Source organism: Canis lupus, chromosome 1 (genome assembly GCF_003254725.2).
Source record: "Canis lupus dingo isolate Sandy chromosome 1, ASM325472v2, whole genome shotgun sequence".
NCBI lineage: Eukaryota > Metazoa > Chordata > Mammalia > Carnivora > Canidae > Canis > Canis lupus.
The window spans coordinates 78,760,268-78,777,947 of NC_064243.1; the positions used below are offsets into that span (position 1 = coordinate 78,760,268).

The 17,680-nt window shown below is 45.6% G+C and overlaps 1 protein-coding gene and 1 long non-coding RNA gene across 3 annotated transcripts in view; one reads left to right on the forward strand and one right to left on the reverse strand.

Annotated features, from left to right (window-relative positions):
- Positions 1 to 12,520, reverse strand: part of LOC112644674 (uncharacterized) — a 32,741-nt gene extending 20,221 nt beyond the window's left edge. The window contains exons 1-3 of one of the 2 annotated variants that reach the window (XR_003126634.3): positions 11,737 to 12,520; positions 6,827 to 6,959; positions 2,753 to 2,852 (exon numbers count right to left, since the gene is read on the reverse strand). This is a non-coding gene — a long non-coding RNA (uncharacterized LOC112644674). The remainder of the gene's footprint in view (positions 1 to 2,752; positions 2,853 to 6,826; positions 6,960 to 11,736) is intronic. The other variant, XR_003126633.3, reaches the window with a different exon arrangement.
- A 348-nt stretch (positions 12,521 to 12,868) lies between these two features.
- Positions 12,869 to 16,723, forward strand: LOC112643507 (nuclear pore-associated protein 1-like). Its single transcript, XM_025421486.3, has one exon. It carries the CDS (start codon positions 12,869 to 12,871, stop codon positions 16,721 to 16,723), a length of 3,855 nt encoding a protein of 1,284 aa, XP_025277271.3.
- The last annotated feature ends 957 nt before the right edge of the window (positions 16,724 to 17,680 follow it).

The window sequence follows — 17,680 nt, forward strand, 5'->3', positions numbered from 1 at the left end:
GGAAACAATGACTTTGAATGACAGACTGGACTAGATGGGCTTAACAGATATATTCAGAACATTCCATCCTAAAGCAGCAGAATACATGTTCTTTTCAGGTGCACATGAGTCATTCTCCAGAATAGACCACATACTAGGTCACAAAGACTGAGATTGCACCATGCTTATTTTCTGACCACAATGCTATGAAACTCAAAGTCAACCATATGAAAAAATCTGGAAGTACCACAAATACATAGAGGTTAAACAACATGTTACTAAACAAGGAATGGGTCAACTTGAAAATCAAAGAAGAAATTTAAAAATACATGGAAACAATGAAAATGAAAACATGATAGTCTGAATCTTTGGGATATAGCAAAAGCAGTAAAAAGAGGAAAGTATATAGCAATACAGGCCTACCTCAAGAAGCAAGAAAAAAAAAAAAAGAAAAAAAAAAAAAGAAGCAAGAAAAATCTCAAATAAACAATCCAAAGTCAAAGGCACAAGCTGAACAACAGAGAGAAGATTATATTTTATAGCAGCATTATCAATAGCCAAATTATGAAAAGAGCCCAAATGTCCACCAACTGATGAATGGGTGAAGAAGATGTGGTATATATATATATAAAATGGAATATTACTCAGCCATCCAAAAGAATGAAATCTTGCCATTTGCGACAATGTAGACGGAGCTAGAGTGTTATGCCAAGTGAGATATGTCAGTCAGAGAGAGAAATACCATGTTTTCACTCATATGTAGAATTTAAGAAGAAAAACAAATAAACTTAGGGTGGGAAAAAGGGAAATCAAGAAAGACTCTTTAACTACAGTGAACAAACTGAGGGTTACTGGAGGGGAGGTAGGTGGGGGATGAGTTGAATAGAGGATGGGGATTGAGGAGTGCACTTGCTGTGATGAGCACCGGATATTGTATGTAAGTCACGAATCATTAAATTCTACACCTGAAACTAATATGACACTGTATGTTAACTAACTGGCATTTAAATAAAAACTTTAAAAAAATCATATATATCCAGAATGTCCAAGATCTCACCATGCTGTGTGAGGTTTCTATTTTTCCTTAGTTTTTGATCATTTTGTTTTTTTCCTGGAATGTCAAGGAATATATGTGTGTGTATATATATATTATATACCATATAAATATACAATAATATTTTATATTATTGAATACTGGGCTTAATTTTAGAAAACTATAGAGATACTTACATTCCAGTTCTGTTTTCCTTGAGTAGATTAACTTTTACTTTTTTATTTTATTTTATTTTATTTTATTTTATTTTATTTTATTTTATTTTATTTTATTTTATTTTATTTTTTGCTTATGGCAGAGCTTTTACAGAGACTGATAACCTTAGTCCATTCTTAGTTTGAGCTCATTCAAAGCTGGCTTCTATCTTTGTGAAGGCTGATCTATTTAGGAGATCTATTTAGGGTGTGGCCCCTGGGATTACCACTTAAAAGTCTGATTCCCCCCTGTTCCCCAGTACCCTTTTCCTTGTTGGGATTTGAACCTCATTGTTATCCCTGCTTGTCAGTGTCTTAGCCATTGCTTTTTGCTTCAGCTCTTGCCATTGGGCTTCAGTGCTTGCTGTCTTTTCAACTACTTGGCTTCTCAGCCCCTAGGCTGTAGTTTTGAATCCGTGAATGCCCAGGAGAAAAGCTGTCACAAATATCAAGCTTGTGCCTGTGTTTCCCTTCTCTCCTGAATTTGGCCCATATGTCTTTTGCTTTTCTCTAATATTCTGATGCCTGCAAACAGATGTTCTCTTACTTGATCCAGCTTAGCTAAACTCTCTCAGCTCTTACCTGATCTTATTTCATTATTGAACTATCACCTCAATTTTTCCTGGGAATGAAATTTAAAGTTTTATGTTTAAAGTGTTTTTGGCCTTTTTTAAAACTTTCTGTATTAATTCAATTTCTATAGGGACTTGTTTACTTGACTGTTTTATCTAGTTTCTGTGTTATCAGTAGGAAGTAGCTAATGTGTTATCAGGGAGGCTACATATATTGGGGAAAAATAACTGATGAGTGAGTTGTTCTTTTTATTTTTCTTCTTGTTTACTCTGGTAGTCTAAGTTGGCCTTTTTTGAGTTGACCCAATTGCCCAAATAAGAAATCCACACAACAAAAACTTGACTTCACCCTAATAAATGTCTGCATGTCAGGAGGAGCTAGACGATGAATACTGTAACAACTTTCTCTGTGGGAGGATTTTGCAGCATTTCCCAAGACCCTTTAATTTGCCTTCTGCCAACACTGCTCAGGTTGTGGAGGTTTTCTGAAATTCTGTAGGGCAACCCTCTCTACTTGCTCTTCCACCAGATGAGCTCTTCTCTCTTTCTCTGAGCTCATTTGTGGGCTGTTGCTCTTGTTTCCTCTTTTTCTCCATCCAATCATAATTGTTCATAAGTTCCACAAAACCTTCAAAGCACATTCTCCCTCCCTGCCTCTCTTTCCAATACTGTTAAATATTAATAATATATTTGCATATTCCTATCTTAGTAACAATGGAAAATTGGAAGAGCAAATCTTTAAGTATGAGTCCCATTGACTCACAGAACACCTCTCCTCTGGGTCTAAGCTTGGGATATCCACCTGGTTTTCCTATAATATCTTCTCTGTTTCTCAATTTGTAATGATTTAGCTAATTCCCGAGTTGTGTGACAATAACAAGAGTAGCCATTAGCACTGCAGAAGTACAGCTTCAACCTAGAAACCAGAACCAAGGACTGGAAAATCTACTTACCAATAAGTTTTATTTGTGCTTTATGTTTGACAAGCGCTGAGGGCAAATGACAAGTGAGGGAAAAGCAGCTTAATTTAATTTAGTATCATAGATCCTTGCACTGAAAAAGAAAATGACATTGTTTTTGGTTCAGGTCATTAAAATCCGCTTTTGTGAACAATAGTAACATGTATGGAAAGCAAACACTAATCGATAGGAATAGTGGGTAATTAATTACCAGATCAGGGGCACAGATTACATTTGCTATGGGAGGTTATTAGAGAAGAATTCCAAAAAAGCACTGACATAGAGAAGAAGTAGGGTCTGAGATGAGTCTTAAACAGATATGTAGGAAGGAGAACAAAGAGCCTTGAAGGCAGGGAAAAGTAGTGTCAGGAACGAGAACAGATGGTTATGAAACCAAGGAGTGAACCTGGCTAATCAGGGCAGTGGTGTGGATTGGGGAATAGTGGCAGCAAGACTGGGAGAAGTTGGTTATGTGAAAGAGGATTAGACAGAGGAGGAAGTAAGTAGAAAGACAGAGACTGTGAAATGTCTCCGAAGGTGTAGATCAGTGTAATAATACTTGGAAATCAGTGGTGCCTTGATACTGTATGTTCGGTTTTAAGTAATTAGGGATACACTATAAAAGAAACAAACCACTGATATACTTGATATGTGCCGTGATAGCAGACACAAGAGAATGCATGCTGTGTATTTCCATTAGATGGTGTGTGGTGATAGAGGTCAGTATAGGGGTGGCTTCTGAGGAATATAGAGTGGGAAGAGGTGACAGGGCATTTTTAGGGTGCTAGAAATACCTGATCTGGTGTCAAATACTTGGGTGTATAAAGATGTAAAAATTCACTTATGATCAGTGCAGTCAGTGCTTATTGTTTCTATTTATACCTTTAAAAAATCCATTAGGATAATGAGGCTGTCAGTTGAATGAGGAAAACTAGAGTCAAGGAATAGCCAAGATATGAATCTAGTAATAATTTAGAATGTGCTCGCCATGGAATAGAATGTCACTATTGGAAATAAGGGGAAATATGGGTAAGAAAAAAGATAAACTTTGGATGGTTGGATGAGCTAGATAAATTAGATGACTCTAAGAAGTTTGGCAGTGTTTGGACACTTTTGAACAAAGAAAGGAAATAGAGTTTTATCGAGCATGTGCTATGTGTCAGTCCCTGAGCTACGTTTGTACACATGTCACCTTACTTAATACTGCATCTTATAACCATAAGACTGTGCACCTGAGAGGTAGCTGGTTTTGACATTACAGGTTAAGAAAACAATTAGCTCACATTCATGAGAAGTTTGAAGTCAGAGGAAAGGAATCAAGAGGAAAGGAATCAAAAGGAAATGAGTAGTCAGTGCCCAGAACCATGAAACATACTTCAGAGCTCTCAGTAACCACATGAGAGATGAAGCCACCAGAATTCCTGAGCTTCTTTAGGGGCACAATGAGTCAAATAAAAGCCCAAGGCTTTTATTCTTGCAAAGTGATAAATGTTAGGGGATTAAATGGTGAAGCATTATGAGAGGAGAAATTACATGGCCATCCCAGCACAGAAATACCCTATGTTCTGTCTCAGCATTTCTCAAATTGGCCTTCCACAAAACACAGTTCTCTTAGTTGATTGGGGCTTTGCTCTGAGAAACAGGTTCAGTTGTAAAGCAAATTTGAGTAAAACTGAATTAAACAAAGTTAAATCAATTCTTTCATTCAAAACTTCTGAGTCTATACTGCAACAACGTGTAAGTTGAATCTTATAAAGGGATATTTGGTATACAGCTTTTCCCAAATGTTTTTGCCTCAGAAATGTGTTAATATCATTTAAAACCAATGTTCTGCAGGAGAGAGATGGTGAAATGCTTCTCTCATGTAAAATCTCCAAATCCATTCTTCCCTCTGCCTTTGCTCACATTGCCCCTTACACATGGAATGCCCCACCTAACCTCCACTTGGCAAAATCCTACCCATCTTTTAAGATTCAAGAGATAAGGAAAGGCCTGTATTACTCAAAAGGCAGAGAAAGAAACCCATGGATCTACATTCCCTGTCTAAGAAAACAGAAAATCCTAAAACCATACCACAGTGGCCTTAATTCTGTGTGAAGGTATTGTGTTACTTTGGGTACTGTAAAAAGTCAATGCACCGCAATATATATGGATATGAATGTTTGATCTCTGACAGGACCAGTTTAATTATTAAACAAGTCATTGTGTTTGGCTTAGCTCTCATATCCAGGGAATATTAAAATTGGAACGGTCTTGAATATTAGCCAGTTTATCCACATCATATCCCAGGTGAGGAAACTGAGACCTTCACAGATTGGATAGTTTACATTGACAAAAGATAAGAAAATCAGATACTGGCAGATCTATCTTTTCGATTAATAATTCTGAGATTTTGTAGAATACCAGGAAAATAGCTCCACTGCTACTGAGAAAATATGTTGCTTATTCATCCTTTCCTGTTGCAGTGACTAAGAGAGATAGTAGTCAGGAGTTATTTCAAGGGGAAAAACCCCTTTAGAAAACTCTCAATTTATATACAGAGGGAAATCCATCATTCATGTTATTTAAGTTAATTGAATGAGGTTTATCAGCTACATGGGGAAATGATGAAGCTGCTTCTCTAGGATTAACCTGTCAATTTGTTCCAAGGTCTCCCTCTCCTGGCATATTCAAGTGAGTTAATGGTTACTTAGCACCCAATTCAATTTGGAGTCCAGTATAAAGTTGGACTAAATCTCTACCTGTGGCATCTCTATTCTCTGGTAAGCTTGGGCAAAATTATTTCTCTTACGTTTTGACAAATTCAAGTATTAAAAAGGACTAAGATTTTGCAGGTTCTTTTGCCTGGATATGAGGGTAAGGAGGATCAGTGAGTTAGAGTACTCCTAGATTTAAGCATAGTCAAACAGGAAAAAAAGTCTTATGTCTGCAGTAAAAGAAAACTAATTAAAGTTATCTTTTAAAAATAAATTCCCAACTACCTTTCAAATGTTCTGAAATGGTCATGAAGTAAATGCATATGATAGGAAGTGAAGAAGACATCCAAGAATATTTTCTAAGAACTTGTGGATAGCAGTGCAGAGGGCAAGGAAAGTGGAGACCACAGGAGTACTAAAGATGATTTTGTTTGGCCATCATAGTGGAGTCAGAAAGAAAATAAAACAAGAATGACAGATGCAATGGGAAAGAGTATGCAGGGATAGAAAACCCAAAAGGAAAGTAGAAAAACAACAAGACAAGGTAAGGGAGGAAAGGAAGAGGAAAGATGTGAGGAGAGGGCAGATGACACGCAAAAATTAATATGACACACATTTAAGATGTGCCCACAATGGCCATGATAGTTACTATCAAATAGTTTGCAGTTTGTGTTTCAAAGACATGTATAAATAGAAATTTTCATTAAAATAAGTCTCAAGATAAAGGTATCCACTGAATAGTAGGGGAGAATAAAGAGAGGGCACTCAGATTAAATCTTGCCTATAGAATCAGGAAAGTCTTCATAGAGGAGATCTTCAAAGCAGATGATTGGGGGAATATGGAGAAAGAAGAAGGTATGATGAAAGATAGGGAGAGAGAGATATAGAGAGAGAGACATAAAGGAGATAAAGAAGAAAAGAATTTAAAGAAGAATACTGAGGAGCACAGAGAAAATATCACAAGATTGCCTTGAGGTCACTGAATGATTTTGGAACATTCATATTTTGAGCATTGCAATATTTGTGGATAAAGGCAATAACTATTATTATAATATGCTAGTACTTCACGTGTTTTATTAGATGTTTTAACATTCTATATTTCAAATGAGTATACTGATCTACAGAAAGGTTGAATAACTGCTGGCCAAGGGCAGGGTAAGAATTTGAATGAATCCATTCAGATATGTAAATCCATACTTTATTTACTAAGCTCTAGAGAAAAACAAACAAACAAAGAAAAAACCCCAAAACAAAAGAAAAAGGTAGACTATCAAAAAGAGAGGAGAAAGAGAAGAAAAAGAAAAAGAAAGGAAAGCAAAGCAAAGCTATACATTTAAAATAGAATAATTAATGCTAGCTGGAGATAACTCACCAGTATCAGAGTTACACCAGGATTGCAGGATTCTTAATCCACATCCTCCCAATACACGGCACACCCGACCAAAGGCAGACACGTTCTAGAGGACTGTGGAGATTCCTGGAGATTCTTTCCAAATCTCTTCTCTCTTAATCCCAAAGCAGAATTATGGAAAAAAGAATTAATCAGCTGGAAATTGGTTTTTCGCTATCCAAGGACCTTATCATCTCACAAAGGTGTCAGTTTGATTGATTATACTTGTAAGACCATCCTAAGGAACAGAGAACAAGTTGCTGTTTCTATTACTAAATGCTTACCACAGTCACTGCACACCTACTTCACCTAATTTTCATAATAGTATTATACACATTGGTGCTAACTTCCTGACTTTACAGATGAGGAAGCTAAGGCTTTAGAGAAGTTTCACCACTTGCTCAAAGTCACATGGCTGATAAGTAATAGAGCAGCTCTAAATACCCAGGACCACATGACATTCAGTGGTTTAATACTTTGGAGTTCCCTGAAGCTTTTGAAAGCCCAGCAAGATATAGTACTTGGGTCAAGCTTTCAGAGAGCTACAACACCAAGTCTGAACTACAAATATTTTGAGGTATTTCAAGTAAAAGAGGTTGGTAAGATCAAAGAGTTTTTGGAATAAATTGAAATAATTGGAGAAATTTTGCAAGAATTATTACATCTTGACCTCTAATTTAGAGGAAAGACCAGCCACTGTTTTGCCAAATGAAATAGAGTTACCTCAGGCAACTTCCAGAAAAACTATAAATCATTAAAGAGTCATCCTCACTGTTCAGGAACAAAAGGTCTTCTCAGACCCTCCATCCACATTTCTGAGGTCCCTTCCCAATGTATGAATCTAGGACTTCTGAAATTAAAGCTCCAAATAACAACTGACAATTCCTGTGACTATTTTCCTTTGCTCTCAGGAGTTACTACCAAAAGTTCAAGGAGCTACGGATTCTCTTATAATTTACTATGTTGATTCCTGGCCTCCAGGTTTTAGAGATTTCAAAGATTTTCCAAACGAAATCATATGCCATGAAAAAATGGAGTATAATTTAATCCTTTCTATAATATTGTATCACAAAAACTGAGTCTACTAATATAAAAACTTGATAAACACTATAATTGTCCCACCAGGATGGGCAGGTCAGCAATGTACATATCTGCGGACTGAATGTTACCCGCAGAGAGGCAAGAACGTACCTGGAATAGTCAAGGAACAGAAAGAATCTCAGTGTGCGGAGGCCACAGTGAGCAAAGTGTAGAGAAGAAGGAAATGAACTCAGAAAGGAAGTTGGGAGGCCTAGGGCTGTAGGGGCATTTTGAGGACTTTGGTTTTTGCCTTGAGTGAGCAACTAAAGACATTTAAGTGATACGGTTTGAACTATGTTTTAACAGAAGCTCTCGGGATGCCATGTTATCAGAGACTGAAGGGGAGTAAAGACAAGATCAGGAAAACCGATGACTGGTTTAAAGAAGTGAATTTCTAAAGATGACCTTCTGGGACACCTCAGTGGCTCAGATGTTGAGCATCTGCCTTTGGCTCAGGTTGTGATCCCGGGGTCCTGGGATCAAGTCTCACATCAGGCTACCTGCTGGGAGCCTGCTGCTCCCTCTGCCTATGTCTCTGCCTCTCTCTCTGTGTCTCTCATGAATAAATAAATAATAATAAGAAAAAAAGATGTGCCTTCTACTCAGTGAAGGTGTAGGGCAGGGGTTAGCAAATAACGGTCCCCTGGTCAAACTGGGTTCTCAGCCTGTTCTTGTAGGATCTACGAGATAATAATGGTTCTTAAATTTTGAGAAGTTGTTGGAGAAGGAGAAGAAGCTACAGAAACTGCACATGGCCCAAAGAGCCTAAAATACTTAAAACCTGGAAAATATTTCCAACACCTAATATAAAGCCTCTGGCTGGTGGTAGGTCCTCAACAAACCTGGAAGGAGGAATACGTGAGTAACTTAGTTGCTGAAAATATTATGAAGTGATACGTGTCAAGGAACATTTGTGTCTTTACCCCTAACCTTGAAGAACAATGTCATTTTCATTGAGCTACTGAAAACTACGGTCTATTTTTTGAAACGGTAAAACGAGAAGGCATTTTCTCACATAAGCAATGTCAGAAACCAGGTTCAGGCACAATGAAATAGCAAAAAATAATAAAAAACAGTTTTATAGAGCTTTAAACTTTACAAAGGATTTTCATGTTCATCATCTCATGTTATCATGAAAATAGGTATTATTTTCCCATTAGAAATTACTACATCCTGGGACAACTGGGTGGCTCAGCAGTTGAGCGTTTGGCTTTGGCTCAGGGCGTGATCCCAGATTCCCAGGATCAAGTCCCACATTGGGCTCCTTGCATGGAGCCTGCTTCTCCTCCCTCTGCCTGTGTCTCTGCCTCTCTATGTCTCTCATAATGAATAAATAAAACCTTTTAAAAAAGGGGGGGGGGAGAAATTACTACATGCTAAATCCTTAGTGATTTCTCAAGAAAAGTTGAAGTCTTGAATGTTACATCTGTGAATTCTGAGGTTGTTCCCTCCACCCCCATGGGAATACTGAGTGCTAAATTCAACAGGTATTTTCAGTTCAAGATGGCAGACCAGAAAAACATATTTACTTTCTGTTCCTTTTGACACCATATTTAACAAAGCATAGAAATTCCAAAATGAAAGCAATCAATGCCAAGAGACTGGGGAAGTCATCCACTACAGAAAGGTTTTGATACATTTATAGTGAAATGAAAGTGAAAAAGTGAAAAAGTGAAATGTAGGAGTGATAAAATGACCAAGAAAAGACCACCTAAGAAGGAGCTGCACAAAGCCAGTTTGCTTCTGCTGAGCCTTGGTTATAATAAAGAGAAGAGAGAAGAGGTGGGCTGTAAACAAGGGGACAAAAGGTATTTTAGGGAATAAAAGTTCATTTAACGAGCTCCATGGATCATTCAGTCTGCCCTCCATATTAACTCTGTATGAATTACAATGGGTTGTTGGTGAGGAAGACAAGGGAACAGGGGATGAGTGGTCAAACACAGCTGGTTAGCTATGGCTCACTGCCACTACCACAGATCCCATCAAGGCTGCCCGCCTATGGCTTCATTTGCTGTAATCAGAGATTGCGCTGTATAAACTGTCAGACGAGAGGTAATCTTCCTGGCAACGATAAATTGCTGTTATTATTAAAATATTTTAATTAATGATGAAATTAATCATTTTTAAAACAATATTTTGCCTTGACGAATTCTGTCTCAACATGTTTGCTCCCGCCAAGCCAAATTATCTCAGAGTAACCACTTGTCACCTACTATTATTTTGATTTACAAGGACAAATAAGAGCATGGTCTTTATTTCAAAAAAGCACCCTGTCCCTCCCGTCTCATTTGGCAAGAAAAATGAGGAGGTAGATTTTTCTGGGATATCCTTGTCCAAATTTCCTTTATTGTCCTGAAATACTAACTCTTATATGTTTAAATTTCCCTCCTTGAGAAAAAAAAAAAAGGGGAGATGGAACTAATATGACTGTAATTTATTGTTTTCACATACGTCTGACATGACCACCTTTTTCAGAGTTCCTATAAGAAATCTTTGCCCAAAATTTGTACAAGCTTGCTATTTTTGTTCAAACAAAATCAAGAAACTGTTCCTTATTGAACTCTTCCCAAATGATATCAAAGAATTATGGCTAAATGTCATAGCTGTAAATCATTTCTCTCCTAGAGAGGTTAGAAAGGGCTTCTAACGTTTCTCCTTTTTTCCAACAGAACGTGAGTCTGGTTGAAACCAACCTCAAAATGTGTTGGGGATGGAAGTCCGAATTTGCTCTAACATGCCTAAAAGGAATCTCTTCAACAGAACGCTAAAACTAACTTTGTACATATGAATTATGTCCAATGCTATTCTAAGTATAAAAGATAAATATATGACATTTAAAAATGTACATATATGTTTTTTACTGGTCGGTAGGATTCTTGGTTCTGAAACTTCTGTATGTCATATTCCTAAAATGCAACATCAGCCCCGTGAGAGAGAAAACACTTCAATGATGTAAGCCAAAGAAACAAGATTCAAACTAGGTAAAGCCCCGTGTTTGAGGATTTTCAAACTCTTCCTCGTCATGCTGAAGCTTCCACCTCCTAGGCAATAAAACATGTTTCCCTTGCCAGAGGCCCAAGAGTATGTGTCCTCTCTTGGGCATAAGAATTGCATGTGGGTGCCAACAATGTGAGGTGAAGGGCGAACCTGGCTGGCCTACTCATAATGACGGATAAGGATCTTACTTTAATCCATTCATTACATTGCTCCACCATTAACTTCCAATAAATGATGTATTTGCTCTCTAGACATGAATGAGATGCCTTACTAGACATAGTCCTAGAGGCCAGAGAAACCAGCCTCGAATCCATATGCAATAATCCTCTGGTGCATCCCTTTCAGGTAGATTACAATTTATCTACAATATAATCTTTAGAGATTTACATGAAATTTTTACATAGAATCTTACACATTTGGATCCTGCAAGGAAGACCAAAGACCAAATTGGAGCTGCAAGGCTGAATTACAAATGTGGCATGATGCTATGCTGACGACTGCTGGTCTATGACCTCTGTCTTGTAAGACCAGAGCTCAGTGTGGTCTCTGATCCATTTATCAATTGAACAAAAGAAGACCTAATATTGGGCAGTGCTTGAGCTCGTATTAAGTATAGCTCCGTGCTAAGTACCCTAAGAAATACGAAAAATAAAAATCAATTTTAAGAAAATGGTAACACACACTCCTGAGGAAAAGCTCTGGGAGAGTCAGGCTGGGTTCGAACCCAGGCTATGCCACTACCGTCTCTATGACCCAACGAGCGCTGTCCATTCTAGGTGTGGTTTTGCCAAATTCCTATAAAGAAAAGAACTTACCTGCAAGTGAGAGGGGGCCGGAGGAGGCAGCGCCAGTCAGGTCAGGGTCCAGTGTCTGCTCAGAAACCTTAAAGGCCGCGTAGGTGACACTGGTGACCGGGCTGTAGGCCTCGCAGGGTGGCAGCGCTGCAGGGCAGCAGGGCAGTAGGACTGCAGAGAAGCATGGTGGAAGGGCTGCAGGGCAGCAGGGTGGCAAGGCGGTAGGGAAGCATCGCGGCAGGGCTGCACGCCTCTCAGGGTCGCTGAACAGCCAGGCAGCAGGGCGGCAGGGCTGAAGGCCTACCAGAGCAGCAGGGCTGCAGGGAGGCAGGGCAGCAGGGCGGAAGGGCTGAAGAGCGGCAGGGCTGCAGGGCTGCAAGCTTCCCAGGGCATCAGGGCTGCAGGCCTCTAGGGCCACCCTGCTTCAGGGCAAAGGGCTGCAAACCTTCAAGCCTCCCAGGGCGTCAGGGCTGCAGGCATCGCAGGGCATCAGGGCTGCAGGCCTCACAGGGCCGCCTGGCTTCAGGGCAAAGGGCGGCAATGCGGCAAGCATCCCAGGGCGTCAGGGCTGCAGGCCTCTCAGGACGTCAGGGCTGCAGGGCCGCAGGGCAGCTGGTTGGCTTGGATGCCGGGCAGCAGGGCAGCAGGGCTGCAGGGCTGCAGGGGAGCAGGGTGGCTTGGCTGCAGGGCAGCAGGGCTGCAGGGCAGGCCCTCGGGGAAGCAGGCCAGTCAGCGCCTCTGGGCCTTGGGGGGTCCTGAGCTCGCCTTCCTCGGCTTCCCCGGGGAAGGGTGGCCAAGCACACCCTCGGGGCTGAGTGCTCCGGGCCTGGCCCCTGCAGTCCCAGGCCGCGCCCTTCCCCCACGCTGGCGGTTGCCAGGCTGGGGCTCAACCGCCTCCGCCCCGCCCCGCCCCGGGTGGCGGCCCCGCCCACCTCGGGCTGCTGGTGGGCGCGGCCCCAAGCCCCGCCCACTGCCTGCCCGGGGAGGGGCCCCGGAGTGGCGGCTCCCGCAGGTGTTCTAGGGACACCTCACAATGGCCGGGCGCAGCGCTCAGCGGCCCAGGTGTGCTGCACCTGCAGAGGAGCCAGGCGCCTCGGAGACCCTCTCAGGTCTGGCTCCAGCTCGCGACTCTGGGGCGCACAGCTAGCCCTGCATGGGCAACCTCCTTGGCAGGTGTCTTCGCCCTCCCCGCCGCCGGCCCCTGCCCGGCCGCAGCCGCCCGCTGGGCACCCCTGCCTGTGACACCGCCCGTCCTGGCCGCGACCACCCTGCCGTGCCTGCCCCTGCCCCCTGCTCTGGGCGCAGGCCATTCCCCCGGGATCGCAGGCCCCTACTGGCTCGCTGCCACGGGGAGCCCAGGAGGCGGTACCCGCTCCCTCAGGCCGCGGGCCCCCCTCTGGGCCTCCTCCCCGTGCTGAACTGGAGGGACCCTCCGGGCCAACCGGGGCTGTCTGCGCGCAGTTCCCTGGGGTGCCGGCCCTCGAGGACTGGGAGGATCCCTGCTCTGGGGCGCGCGTTCAGGCGCCTGCATTCACTACCTGCACAGGGAGCCAAGGCTGCCAGTCAGGTACCATCCCCTCCCCGCCCCCTTTGCAGCCCACAGGGGACGGAGGACAAGGTCCCAGAGCACCCCGGAGAACAGACCGAGGCTCTTGGTGGGAGTGGCCGCCCCCGGAGCAGTGGGGGGACACCCTGGACATCCGAGCCCCCGGGCACCAGTGGCGTTCCCAGCCTCCGGCAAGCCAGCCCTGCAACTCTGGACCGACGTCTCGTGCCCTCCGGAGAGAGCTCGTGGGACAGCACCCCGAGGGCTCCGAGGTCCTCCTCTGAAGGCCGTGTTGCCACCTCTTCACGTGGTCCCGTGGGAGATGCCCTCGCGAAGGCCGACAGGGATGCGGCGGTGCTCTCGGGCCCAAGCCCAAGCTGCCCCTTGCCGCAGGGGACGTGCACCGAGGAGGCGGAGGCTGGAGACCATCGGCCTGTGCAGAGCACGCGGGGCGGGTCGAGGAGGGACACGCAGGCTCAGAAGCCGTCGGGCGTGTCACCGCGGAGCCCTCTGCCACCAGCACGTGCCAGCAGCAGGCAGAACAAGCGGAAAATAGCCATGCCTCTCTGTCTGCCACTGCCGCCACCACTGCCACTGCTGTGGGATCGAGGGGACTTGCCCGCACCCCCGAAGCTTCCTTGCCTTGCTCTTGACAAGAACCTGGGCACCTTGCCGAACACCGAGTGTCCGAGGAACAAGCTCTTGAAGGACAGAACCAAGATCGCGGCAGGCTGCTGGGCCGCTCGGCCTGCCCCTTGCTCCCCGCCACTTGCCTCGGAGGCTGCAGGCTCCCCGCCCGCGGCCGCTCCCGCTGCCCAAGTCCCTGCTCCTCCCACCGCCTCGGCTGACCCTTCTGCCAGGCCCCCGACCCTCTCTGTCCCGCCGGCTTCCCCAACACAGCCTGGTGCTCGGGAAACAGGACCCGGAGTCCCGAAATCTCCTCCCCTTGCTCTTCCTGCTGATGCTCTTCCTGCCCTTACTTCCAGCCCCATTAGGGAAACTCCCCTTCGCGGAGGTCCTCTTCCTCCAGGCAGGGCTACAGCACCGACCTCTGACCGCCCCACACCTTCGAGCACCTCAACCTCCTTACACCCACCCTCCTGCGCAAAAGAATCCCCAACCCCTATGTGTGTAGACTCTCCCCCTCTTTTCCTAACGACCCCTCTTCCAGGCCGCTCCACAGGGAGCTCTGTCGTTGCAGTCCGGCCTGGCACCTCTAAACCGACTTCTTCTACCATCGCAGCAAAGTCATCTACTTTGACCTCCAAGCCTATTTCAAATCCTGCTGTCGTGGACATGGACACTACGTCTCCTTCCCGGGCTGTCATCGTCCGCGCGCCCCCACACTCCAGCATGAGCTGTCCTCCGTGTTCCCGGGGCCATCGCAGTATGAAGCGCAGATGCCCTGCGAAAGTTGCAGCCTCCGCCAGTCTACCTGCGTCGATGGCCCCCGGCCCCACCCCACTTCCTGATCAACTCTTCAGCCTCCACATCACCCCTCAGCCCACACATGGGACTCTCGCTGGGAGGCAGCCAACAGCTTTTCTTCCCGGTGCTCCTATCGCCACTGGCTTGCCCAACCTGAGTTCTGGAGCCACCACCACTCCAGTGGGCAGCACCTCTGCAAACCTCAACCCTCACTCTGACCCCGATGCCATGGATACCACATCTCCCTCCCGGGCTGTCATCTTCCACACCCCCCCTGGGTCCCAGAAGAACCGCTTGCCACTTTACAAGGCGCTTCCTGCTTCTGGCAACACACCACCCAGTAGCAGCACTGCCTTGGCCCATGGCTCTACCACTTTACCTCAAAAGTCAGCCGTCATACAGGCCTCCGTTTCGATGCATCCTAACCCAGGAATCGCCCCTCACTCTGACCCCGATGCCATGGATACCACATCTCCCTCCCGGGCTGTCATCTTTCACTCCCCCCCTGGGTCCCAGAAGAACCACTTGTCATTTTACAAGGCACGTCCCGGTTCTGGCAACACACCACCTACCAGCAGCACTGCCTTGGCCCACGGCTCTACCAGTTTCCCTCAAAAGTCGGCCAGCATACAGACCCCCGTTCCGATGCATCCCAACCCAGGAATCGCCTCTCAGCCCACAATTGGAGGTCACAATGGGCAACAGCCTAACAATTCCTCCCTGTTAGGAAAAACAGTTGCCCCAACACAGGCTGTCGGCCTGGCCACTCCTATAACTCAGCCACCCGGAGGGACCACAACGCAATCGGGGTTTGCGGGCTCTCCTTTTGGCACCACTGTCAACAAGCAGACGGCCTTTGGTAACCAGCCAGGTATTCTCCACACTCCTCGTGCTACCACGACTGGCTTTGGAGGTCCCACTGGGATCCCTAGCACTGGGAACGGTAGCTCACCAGTTACGGGTACCACGACAGGCCCACAGACCGTCGTGGGGCCTGCAGTCCCCAGTGGCTCACCAGTAAAACCTAACACCACAGGCCCTCAGACCTTTGTGGGACCTGCAGTCCCGAGTGGCTCACCACGCCCGGATACCACTACAGACACACAGATGTTGGCGGGACCTGCAATCCCCATGGATGGGCTTAATGTGTCCACACCAGGGTCCATTCCCTCACAGGCATCAGGAGCATTCAACGTTGGAGCTGGACTGAAGGTGACATCCAGCACCCCTTCGGCTCGTCCTCTTGGTCAGATAGCCTCCAATCCATCGCATGGAAGTCCAGCTGCTGCTATAGGAAGGGCAAGTACTGTCCCAGTATTGGGACATGCTTCTCGTGCCACTTTCCATCCAGGCACCAGGGGCCCACCTGCCCAAATCACAGGCGGTACTGTGATGGGAAACACCACCATTCCCCCTGTTGGAGGCGCTGGTGCGCCCACTGCCAGTACGTGTCCCCAAGGATCACCAGGAAGAACAAAATCCGGGGAAGGACCCCCCCCAAGCCACAGCACTTCTCCATGTGGAAACGCCACCACCACAAAGGTCTGTGTGTCCAAGCTCGTGCGTGTTTCCCTCTTACAGAGCACCAGGGCCTTGCCTGGCCACACGACCTCACTTTTAGTTGCAAGAAGCAGCACCGAGATCTCAGTGCTTCGATGCACTTCTAGTTCTACCTTCCCGCCAGGCACCCGGGGCCCACCTGCCCAGCAGGTAAGTGGTGTGAAGGCGGGGAACAACATCACTCCCACGACTGGAAGACCTGGAATTCCTGCTTTATGTCAGCATACCGGGGGCCCACCTGATGCAAGCACAGATGAGAACATCATCGTGTCTATGATGGCAGCCCTCTGTATCGGCAACCGCCCTCAGACCCCTGGGGGCCTACCTGTGTCTAAGGCCCCTGGTGCTCCCGGGAACAGCACCGTACCTACTGCGACTGGACATCATAACGGTCCCCCATTCCTACAGAGCACACAGAACCCCCGCAAGCCACAGCACTGGTGGTGCAATGGGGGATACCGCCATGCCTTTTAGAGAGAAATCTCCACTCTTGGAACATGTGGGCCTGCCCCTAGTCAGGGCACCCCTCTGACTTTGGTGAGCCAGCGCTGTGTGTGCAAGTTCTTGGTCCACTGTTCTGTGCTCTGCGCATGGCTGGGGAACCTTCATAGCCTGTCTAGGAGCCGCCACCAACTGCTTCCTTTCTTTTGTCATGAATCTCAACCTCTACGGAACAGACATTCCCCCACATATTCTGTGTCATAGTAAATGGATTTTGCTGTATCAGAGCCTCAATGGGCTCTTATCTTTCCCAGATTACGTAGATATACTTCTATATCTATAAAACTTTGTTCTTACTAATCTGCCTTTGCTCGTGTGTCTTTTTGTCTCGGCAGTAGAGAAAGAATTAACCTATGTGAGTGGGGTGGGTTGAACCAGAATTTGTGCCAAATTTTCTGTGTCTCAGTGACTGGAATGTGGAAGTAGCCACAGGTTCTGGCTGCACACACGGACCCCTGAAATCTGCATTTTGAGTGTAAGGGATGGGAATCCAGGAGGAAGGAAGGTCCAAAGGAGGGAGAGATGAGGTGACTCGTCCTTGCCTCCACCCTCTGTGCTTCGCTCTCCTCTCCCCCGACTCTGACCTCAATAGAGGTTGAATAACCCTTGATGAGTGAAAGGAAACCACCCTACGATTTTAGTTTTCTAAAACTATTTAAATGTTTTCTTGGGTGCCTTCCTAGTTTAGACTTAGGCCAATCTTTCTTACGTGTTCCCACTTCACCCAGAGAAGACAGATTTGAGCCCGGAGAAACAAATGGAAAAAAAGAGCACATACATGCCTGCTCTGTCTATGTGTGTTAGAAATTTCAGTTGACTTAGAATTTATTGTGCTGCTTAAGTGCACTAGAACAGGTCCTTTTCAATAATCAGTCCAGCTCTGATCTAAATCACTAAAATATCAAATCACCTGTGTGGACAGCAGGGAGG

Bases quoted from the DNA above. Each gene is read 5' to 3' on its own strand.
- LOC112643507 (XM_025421486.3), top strand. From the start codon at position 12,869: ATGGGCAACCTCCTTGGCAGGTGTCTTCGCCCTCCCCGCCGCCGGCCC.